A 10,588-nucleotide genomic window follows, 5' to 3' on the forward strand; every position below is an offset into this window, starting at 1 on the left:
ACAGAAGTAACCCGATTTTCAGCAGGGTGCCAGTACCTCATGCCTGTAATCTTAGCCGAGACATCAGAATCTAGGTTCAAAGGCAGCCCAGGCAAACCTCTAAGTAACCAACAAAAAAACCAAAGTAGAGTTGTGGCTCAAATGGTACAGTGCCAGTCTCAAGTGAAACAGGTAAGAGACAGTGTGTGTGTTGACCCCAAGTCCAAGCCCCAGGACTGACACCAATAAAAATAAAAAGTAACCTGACTTTTCATCCTTACTCTCTGTGGTGCTAGGAGCAGCATTACTTCCTGCCTGCTGTGGGAAAGCTATGGTGGAATAGAAGTTCCATTGCTTTTGTGATATTTCAGGCAATTATTGTAAATACACTCAAGAAAGTTTTGCAGATTATTTGTCCTGTGATGTTGGAGCCTCAGCCACAGGAGAAGCCTGGGGAGATGTCATTTCACCTTCCACCTCTGCAAGTTCCATTCTTTTATGTGTACATCAACTGCAGGTGGAAATATGCAGCTAAAAGAACTGCATCTGCAAAAAGCTGGTGCCAGTGGCTCATGCCTGTAATCCTAACTACTCTGGAAGCTAAGAAGGTTGTGGCTCGAAGTTAGCCCTGAGCAGGTAAATCCATGAGACCAACTGGTGAGACTCCTGGAAATAACTCCTGGAGGCCTCCTAGTGGGTAGTGGGAGTATGAATCATGGACCCCAGAAAAGCTCAGCAAGGGATTTATATTCATAGTGGTCTTGGATATGTCAAAGGGAGTGGGAGTGAGGTGGGGGTGGAGGGGGGGGGTAGAGAGGGGAGGGAAGCCTCGGTGGGAAAAAAGATCCTATTTTTAAAATGCTAAAAATGAAGGTACATTAAAACCACCTGGCAGGGTGCCAGTGGCTCTATGCTCGTAATTCTAGCTAATCAAGAGGCTGAGATCTGAGGATCAAGGTTCAAAGCCATCCAGAGTAGGAAAGTCTTATCTCCCGTTAAATGCCAAAGAGCCAGAAATGGAGGTGTGGCTTAAGTGGCAGAGATCCAGCCTTGAGCAAGTATGCTAATAGACAGTTCCTGGGTTCAAGCCCTAGTAACAGCATTTTTTTTTAAATAGCATAACATATGCATTTATACACCTACATCTATGCACATCCACACATTTTAAACCATATCTTGATGATTTATAATCCCTAATACAATGTAAATGCTGGTGATATACTGTATTGCTTCTGGAATTATAAGAAAAAAGTCTGTGCCTGTTCAGTACAGATGCAGTTGTGTGTGTATATGCCGCTCTTGAGGCTCGAACTCAGGGCCTGGGTGTTGTCCCTGAGCTTTGTTTGCTCAAGGCTACACTCTACCACTTGTGCCAGCATTCCACTTTCAGCTTTTTGATTCTCAATTGGATAGAGAGTCTCTGGAACTTTACCACTTGGGTTGGCTTTTAACTGTGATCCTCAGATCTCAGCCTCCTGAATAGCTAGGATTACAGCTGTAAGCCGTCAGTACCCAACCTACTCCATTCTTTTTGTTCCACCCTCTCTCATCCTGTCTAGTAATGTAGGCATTCTTTTCAATTATCTTCTGACATGCAGCTCTGTGGTCATGGCCTAACTCTTTGCTAACTTAACTCCTGTTCATTCTTCAGCTTTTCAGCAATCTATTCTATGACCTCAAGACTGGAGTAGGGCCTTTGCTTATTCATACTTGTAGCACTCTGGGCTTCTCCTTATTACTTGTCAACATTGAACTTTTCCATTTACTGGAGCAATCATTTCATTGATGTGTACCTCCCTTCCAAGATGGTAAAGTTCATTAGGACGGGGTTTTGAGTTTATATTCATGCATCTGCAACAGTTAAAAATGCCTGGCAGATACCCAATGGTTGGATGCATCATAGGCAGGCTCCAACCTGAACGTGTGTAGGGACATACAAGTCCCCAGATCTTGGGGACTGCAGCCCAGCCCATGATGTCGAATCCAGATAAGGTGGTGCCTGGGGAATCCCAGGGTGAAAAGCATAATGGCATCTACCTAGAATCGAGCAGGCGAATGAGTGTGTGTGTTGATGGGAGGGAGGGGTGTCCTAATGGAGCTTATAGGCCTCAGTTTCCCCAGCCGTTCACAGCAAGGTCGACGGCCCCAGAAGCGCCCTAACAGGTAGCCTTGAACAGACTCACGCCAGGGGCTGGCGGCGGGCTGCGCAGGCTTGAGGGGCGGGGCCTCACAGATCCTCCAGGCAGGTAGAGGGCGCTCCAGGCGGGTCTTCCGGAGCAGTCGCGCGCCGCCGGGAGGTGAAGGAAGACGTTCTAGCCGCCAGGCCGTGGCGCAGTGCTTGTCGGGAAGGCGGCGGGCGGGTCGGGCCTTTGGCGGGCCGCGGCAGGCGTCATGGTTGGCGGCGAGGCGGCCTCTGCCGTGGAGGAGCTGGTTTCTGGGGTGCGGCAGGCGGCCGACTTCGCCGAGCAGTTCCGCTCCTACTCAGAGAGCGAGAAGCAATGGAAAGCCCGCATGGAATTCATCCTGCGCCATCTGCCCGACTACCGCGACCCGCCCGACGGCGGCGGCCGCCTGGACCAGTTGCTGTCCCTGTCCATGGTCTGGGCCAACCACCTCTTCCTGGGCTGCAGGTGCGGATCCACCCCCAACCCCACCCCCGACCCTGGGCCCCTCTCCCCGGGTTCGCCCCTGGCGGGAACCCTGCCCCCCCCACCCCAGTGACCCCGCCTCCGATCTGCGATCCCATTGGCCGGGCTTCTGGTCGATGCCCTCCTTGAGGCCCCCCCTACCCCAGCAAAGATGCTTATTACCTTCTCCGAGCCTCAGTGTCCCCATTTGGAAAAAAAAAAAAAGGGTGATTGTGATCAACTGCCATAGTTTTAACTGTGGAGGGTTCCAAGATCTAAGCCCTCTGTCCCGTTGGGGTTTCTTTGCACTCTTGTGCTCTTCTTGGCCACACTGTCATCTTTGCAGGGTGCATTGGCAATCCGTCCGTTACCTCCTTTCACCCCCCACCATGGCAACAAGGCAGAAACCGAAGGGCATTGCTCTCCCCATCTGACGCAGTTGTTGAGGCAAAGGAAATGGTGGTATACCCAGGCAACTTCTAGAAGAATGTAATCTGTGACTCCTGACTTTTATTTCGCCCCCTTTCTCCCAAGCTTACCTGGCTTTCCCTTTTATGAGAATAACATGCCTTGTTGTCAAGGTCCCCTGTTGCCAAGATCCTGAAGTGTATTTCATGCTGACTACTGCTCCCACAGGCCTGCTTTTTTTTTGGGGGGGGGGGCAGTCCTGGGTCTTGAACTCGTCCTGGGCACTGTCCCTGAGCTTCTTTTGCTCAAGGTTAGCACTCTTACCACTTGAGCCACAATGCCATTTCCTGCTTTCTCTGTTTTATGTAGTACTGAGGAATTGAACCCAGGGCTTCATGCATGCTAGACAAGGACTCTTATCACTAAGCCACATTTCCAGCCCTCCCTCCTTTTTTTTTTTTTGGTGCCAGTACTGGGGCTTGAACTCAGGTCCTTGGCACTGTCCTTTACCTTTTTCCACTCAGAGTTAATGCTCTACCATTTGAGAGAGGGCTCGCTCTTGAAGTCACTGACATTTCCTTTATCCCATCATGTAGCAGGTCACAGACTTTGAGCTGCTTTATACTTTTTTGAGTGTGCTTGTGTGGAGGTACTGGAACTTGAAATGAAGGCTTGGTTATGTTCTGGAGCTTTTTTCATTCAAGGTTAGTGCTCTACCACTTGATACTGGACACTGTCCCTGAGCTGCTTTTTACTAGCACTCTACTACTTGAGCCACAGCGCCACTTCCAGCTTTTTCTGTTTATGTGGTACTGAGGAATGGAACCCAGGGCTTCATGCATGCTGGGCAAGCACTGTACCACTGAGCCACATTCCTAGCAACCCCCTGCCAGAAAGCCATTCGGTTTTTGTTCCCCATATTGGGACATTTATTAGAACAGGATGTGAGGAAGCCAAGCCGGGTGTACCCATCTCAGACACACCTATCTCTTCTGCCTTTTGTATACTCCTGGGAAATCTTTATTAACAGGATCTAAGGGTAGGCAGATGGGCAAAGAAGTGAACAAATGGTCACATGATGTTGTTTTCATCAAACCAACATTCTGCCTGTTTTTAAAGTTGTCAAAAGATATTTTTGGCTCTCGTACCATATTCATAAGTATATACTGCCAGATGTATGGTGCCTCTGCTTTTATCTTAAAGCATCTGTTCTGTCATCATTATTAAAGCCTATTTGTCTACCCACAAGCAGGAAGAACTGTTTCCTAACCTTGTGCTGAACAAACATAGGTTTCTTCTATAGTATCAGATTAGCCCTTTGAAGAACCCTATGCAATAGCATGTGCCTGTAATCCTAGTTACTAGAGAGGCCAAAGAAGAATCACAAGTCCAGGAATTCAGGTTCAGCCTGGACAATATAGCTAGACCTCGCCTTTAGAAAACAAAATCAACACATTCCTCCCAGTGACTGTATAATCCAGTAACTGATAATTTCTTATTTACCTCCGGTGACCAATTCTTCTAAGGTTCTTACTTGACAACTTTTTATTGTGCAGTTACAATAAAGATCTTCTAGACAAGGTGATGGAGATGGCGGATGGGATTGAAGTGGAAGATCTGCCACAATTTACAACCAGAAGTGAATTAATGAAAAAGGTAAACAGGGTTTTCAAGTGTAGAAAGTGACAAGCTGGTGGTGTTCAGTTAATGGCCTGCTTTGATGACCATGTTATGATGTTGCTTTCTGAATGCTTGTGTACTAACACAGATCTAAATCCCTTTATTTGTATTTCCCCACAATGGTGCAAACCCTTCCATAATTGGATAATAACTGAGAATAATAAATTATGTAACATTGGCAGAATAAACCTCTTCATTTTGTCTAGGAATACTCTTTTTCCTTTTTCCTGTGGTGCTAGGGATTGAATCCCCAGCCCTGAGTTATTCCACTTCAAGTTTTTGACTTGATTTTGGCTCTGACTTGATAAGAACATGGCTGGGGTAATGTCCTGATATCATGGTTGTTCCCTAATCAGCAAGGTTTAGTCTGATCTTGGGCTGTGGACAGCAAATTCTTGCCTGGAGTCTTGTATCTGGATCATGGAGAATTTACCATGGATATTGTAGCAGAAAGAACCCTAGAGGGTGAGGCTGGGCATCGCAGCCTTGTCAGAATGAACCACTCTACTCTTCCCTTCCCAGACATGCATTTTTTCATATTTGCCCTAGTCTCCTCAGACAGCAGGATTAATAGCTCTCTCTTCTCCTTTGGCATTTGCTTAGGCCTCTTTTCTGGCGTCTGTGACCTTAATGGTGCCTGATGTTTTAGTCTTAATAACTAATTGCAAGAAAGTACTCAGAAATTTGAAAATTGATCGAAGCAATAAAGAGCTTCTGGTTCCTTTTTAGCTTTACTCTCAGAAACATAGGAAGTTTCCTTGTTGCACTTCAGTTGCGCTTGTGTGGGGAGGCAGAGCACATAAAGAGGCTCCCTTTTGGTCACTTCAAGACCTAAAGAAATCCTTAGCTGCCCAAAAAGTATTTCAGTCCCAAGATTCACATGGTTTGTGGAAGGGAAGGAAGGATAGAGGGAGGAAAAGAAAGGTTAGTATTTAGACCTAGAGCCAGAAGCTTCAGATTGGTGTTTGGTTGTTTTAAAGTCCACTGCTAACAGGAGCTGTTTTTAGCCAGTGAGCTATGTATTCGGAGTTAAGGCTTTATGGAACCTCTCATGTACTACGTTTTTTTGAAGTCTGAACTCAGAACCTCATGCTTACCAGGCAGTCATTTGAACCAAAATACTACAGCTCTCATATAGTACTTTTTTTTAAAAAAATAATTTTTATTGAGATTAAGTGATGATATAAATTTCACAGTATTGTGGGATAGTGATACTTAAAGTCACAAACACATTTTAACCTTCACAAGGAAAATTGTCATTATCATGGACTCTAAAGATTGTGAATTCTATAAGCTTTGACCAGACAACTGTTACTTCCAAATTTGGGTGATATGTACATTTCTTTCCTTTTGCTTAGTGTAAGCTGTTCCCTCTTTCCCTCTCATTCCCTCCCCTCATATAGTCCTTTTTTTTGGGGGGGAGGGGTCCGGTCGTGGGGCCTGAACTCTGGGCCTGGGCACTGTCCCTCAGCTCTTCAGCTCAAGGCTAGCACTCTACCACTTGAGCCACAGCACCACTTCTGGCTTTTTTCTTTTTGCTTATGTGGTGCTGAGGAATCGAACCCAGGGCCTCATGCACGCAAGGCAAGCGCTCTACCACTGAGCCACCTTCCCAGCCCCCTCATATAGTACTTTTAAGGAAATCCCTGGGCATTCCTTTCTGGGTGTCCCAGACTGGTAAGGTTTTGGGGGCCCAGCGAGAAAGGAAGTAGAATTTCTGGATACAAGACTTCTTGGGGTTGGGGTAGGCAGGGAATGGGAGAAGCCTTCATTTTCTAATTGCTGTGGTACCTTTTTTTTGCTTTTTGTTTCTAAGAGGTTTTCTGGCCATCCTCATGCCTGTTTTTCTTTTTCTTTTTCTTTTTTTGGGTCCGGTTGTGGGGCCTGAACTCTGGGCCTGGGCACTGTCCCTCAGCTCTTCAGCTCAAGGCTAGTGCTCTACCACTTGAGCCACAGCGCCACTTCCGGCTTTTTTCTTTTGCTTATGTGGTGCTGAGGAATCGAACCCAGGGCCTCATGCATGCAAGGCAAGCGCTCTACCACTGAGCCACCTTCCCAGCCCTCATGCCTGTTTTTCTATTAGTTCTCCATTATAGTTGTTAATGGTTGAGTATGTTTGTGTGTATGTTAGGAAGAGTTGTGTGAACTGTTGAATGTCACAGGGGTCTCACACCTTAAAAAATGCACGGAGCCCACCATTAAGATTCTTTCTTTGACACTTTCAGTTTGCATCTGTACCTGGAAGAAGCCTGCATGGAGGTCATAATCCTATAGTTGTTTCTCGGGATTATGTGTTGTCATTTGCTTCATGTAAAACTTAGTAATTTTCAGCCATTTATGACAGTGAAAAGTGAGTGCATTGAGTCTTGCCAGTGAAGACCCTTCTTAGAAACTGTGGCTCAGTGGTGGATCACTTGCCTAGCATTCATAAGGCCCTGAGTTCAGTCCCCAGCACCACCAACATACTACCACCCCGAGAGCAGGTCCTCTACCTGCGTGTCATGATGCATCTGTGGTGTGGAAGGAAGGCTCTCTTTCCATTGAGTGCCACCCCAAGGACCCACTGGAGAGAGAACCTTGGCGTCCTCACAGCAGGTTTTCCTTTGTCTTCAGCTTTTTCGCGTCATGGAAGGAAGCTAGCAAACCTCAGGCTACATTGCCAGCCCACCGATGAAAAACCTTGATGTCAAGCCATGCACCTGAAAATGTGTGTTGCTGTGCTTTCAGAATTGATCCTTGGCTCTAAAATTAGAGTTAAGTAGGGCTTTCAAGCTAGCTAGCAAGTAGAAATGAATTGCCTGGCATTGTTGACATCTTAAGACCAGACGGTGAAGATGAGTTGAGACGTGAGCTCTCTGAAATAAGATATTAAAAATATTTTCTGGCTACTCTGCAGCTCTGGGTCAAGTACATCTTTGAGATCGGTCCAACATTATTATTATTTTTTTTTTTTTTTGTCTGAGAACTGAGCATTGGCCTTCGACAGGTGGATTTGCTGAACAGTTACAGTGTATGATTTTGGGGGGGATACACTGAGCAAACGATCTTGATTACCTAACCGCCATCCCGAGGCATCTGCTTGCAGTCTGTTGTTTTCTGTACCGCCAAGCTTACCCCACTAATGAGCCATAGAAAACGGCAGCAGCTGACTCCAGAAGGGGATAATTTCCAAGGTCATGTGTTGAAGGGACAAGTGGCTGACTGGGAAACTGTCATTCTCAGCTTAAGGAGGTTGCCTCATTCATTTTTTTTTCCTTCCTGATAACATTCTTAATCCCAAAATGAAACATGGCAACATGCAATCATAGGGACAAGAGGTAAAATAGGAAAGTCACATGCACCCACCTTTCAGGAAAGCTATGCATGAAAGCCCAGTTTTGACAAGCTCTGATGAAAGCAGCCACGTGTGGAAGTATTGGTGAGAACTTAAAAAATTCACCCTTTCAGACTCAGTAAATCAGAGGTGGTTTTGCATGCCAAGGTCAATGTTCAGTGGAGCTACTTGTATTTTTACTGTAACTTCCATTAGAAGTCAGAAAAGCTGGGTCCCACTCCATGAGCCAGTCATGTCTCATGCCCACGCTGGCTGTGTCTACTTATAACAGCCCAGCCCAGAAGAAGCTGTTATGTTACAGTTGTGTGGGTTTATCCTGTTGGAAATTTGAGAAGGGGCTTATGGGGCCTTTTCCTTTAGGACTAAAGGTGGTTTGTTTAGATGTTCATAGTCCTGAAAGGAGAAAGGGCTTCTTTTATTATGCTTTTGTTAAGGGCTTTTGGCTTCTCTAGGAAATAGGGCATACCTTGACATCTCTGATTACTGAAAAGACTCTCAGGATTGATTCACTCACACTGCTCAATGTTAAGGAAATCCATTCAAATACAAGGTGAGAGCCAAAGCGATTTCTTCACACCCTCCTCAAAAGTTGTCCAGAGCCAAGTTTAAATTTACCAGAGGTGCTAGAGTACCCAGAAAGAATATATGTGCTCTAGTTCACCGATGTTTGAAGACATGCTTTTACAGTTTTCTAATAGTGTGAACTCCAGAAATAGATAACCTATACCTGACTCAACATGAAATATTGTGAATGGCTACCTGATTCTGTGTTTAATTTAGAGCAGTGTTTCCATGATGCTTCTTTTAGAACCCTTCATTGTGGAGCAGGACAGGAAAAGTTGCATTTGAAGTATTTCCGTTACCACAGTAAGTTGTGAACACTTAAGAGACTGCAAGTGACAAGGCAGGAAAATTGAGGTTCTGGCTTCCAAATGGATGGTGTGGTCAAGGCTCTGCTGAATTTTCTATGTGTAGTAAAATATTAATAATATCTGAGTAGACTTACCATCTGGATAGTACATAAATATTATATCAGTGCTCCATTTTAATTTATAAAGATGAATTTGATTCTGTGGGCTTCATGACTACATAACCTTTCCTTTTTTTTCTCCCAGCATCAAAGCTAAAGCAGAAGATTTATCACCTTCCCATCACCGGCGGCAGGCAGAGAGAGGACGCTGGGTGACAGCATGGCAGCTCTCAAGATTCCTGCCATTGCCAACGTAGAAGTTGGAATGACAAGGAATCAGTCTACACGGGCCTTTAAAAGTCTGCATTCCTCCCGTAGCTATTGCTGCAAAAGTATGCATGGATATTTATGTATTTATAAATTGTCTATTTCATCATTGTACAAGCAAACTTCGTTTAAAATGCCCCCTTTTTTTGAAGTTGATGTAATAGTTTGGATTTTTCAACAATGTACTGTATGTGATTGTTTTTTGGACCATTTTGTTCCCTACTGAGACAAACCAGATCCATTGTACCATGCCCCTACTGGATGGCTATACATACTTAGCTTCTTGTAAGAAATTATAGAGTCAGTCATAGGCCTGAGAGGCCATGAGCTAGCTCATGGGAAGATGCAGCCTACAGAAAAGTATTTGCCTTATTCTAAAATTCATCGGGGAATGGGGATGTAAGCTAGTGGCAGATCACTTGCCAGGGATGCTCAGGGCCCGGGTTCTGTTCCCAGGACTGTAGATAAAGTAAATGAAGTTCATTGAGAGGAAAGTCATTCGGCTGGTCTTCCAGGCAGCTCAGTAAATCCCATGTTGTCCTTGTCTCTGGATCTTCCAGATTTGAGAAAATGTCTTGCATGTATTATCTCAAGAAATACTGAGAATTTGGTATTTTAATATTCCTCTGTTAATGTATGTGTTCTGTGCTGCCTTAGTGTCCTTTTGTTTAGTCTCACAATTAAGTCTATACGTTTAGGTATAGGCAACAAGAGGGGCTTCATTACCGGAGGTAGTATAACTACTGCAACAGGACCCCTCACTGTAAGTACGGAGCTTAGTACAGGAAACTGGTAACTGAGACTGTAGCACTTGCCTTAATCTACTGGTGAATACAGGTAAGCAAGCCACTGGCAGTGAGGAGCAGGGCTGGTGGGCAACATGGTGTCTGAGGCAGAGATGGGATCGCACTCACTCATTCACGGAGGGGAATGAAGGCCAGGCAGCATGCCTCATAGGGGCTACGCTGTGCAGCCTCTAGTTCTGTTCTCCCTAGTGACCAATAGGAGGGATCCAGTGAAGTCAGGACCTCCGATCTGTAACCTCAGACCGGTTTCCTATTAGAATACCATAGAGAGCTATGGCAAGGATGAAGATAGCAAATGTTGAGGGCCAAGCAGTTCTTTGAGTGTTAGCCACATCTTTTCCTCAAATGCAGCCTAGCTTTTTTCCACTGTTTGCAAATTCATGAGGCTTAAAATTTCATTACAAAATGGAAAAAAAAAAAACCCATCAAGGTCCAATTCACCTTTGTCTCATGGATTTCCTGTATGATCAAAACCCCAATAAAGTATCCTTTCCATTGTATGAAGTTTAAATTGTGG

The 10,588-nt window shown here is 45.2% G+C and overlaps 1 protein-coding gene across 1 annotated transcript; it reads left to right on the top strand.

The window, feature by feature from the left end:
• Positions 1-2,317: 2,317 nt before the first annotated feature.
• Cdkn2aipnl (CDKN2A interacting protein N-terminal like) lies at positions 2,318-10,582 on the top strand. Its single transcript, XM_013030959.1, has 3 exons — positions 2,318-2,609; positions 4,571-4,670; positions 9,144-10,582. The coding sequence occupies exons 1-3, from the start codon at positions 2,371-2,373 to the stop codon at positions 9,153-9,155; spliced, it is 351 nt and encodes a 116-aa protein (XP_012886413.1). The 5' UTR covers positions 2,318-2,370; the 3' UTR covers positions 9,156-10,582.
• The last annotated feature ends 6 nt before the right edge of the window (positions 10,583-10,588 follow it).

The sequence above is a fragment of the Dipodomys ordii genome, unplaced genomic scaffold, assembly GCF_000151885.1.
Source record: "Dipodomys ordii isolate 6190 unplaced genomic scaffold, Dord_2.0 Scaffold135, whole genome shotgun sequence".
Classification (NCBI taxonomy): Eukaryota; Metazoa; Chordata; class Mammalia; order Rodentia; family Heteromyidae; genus Dipodomys; species Dipodomys ordii.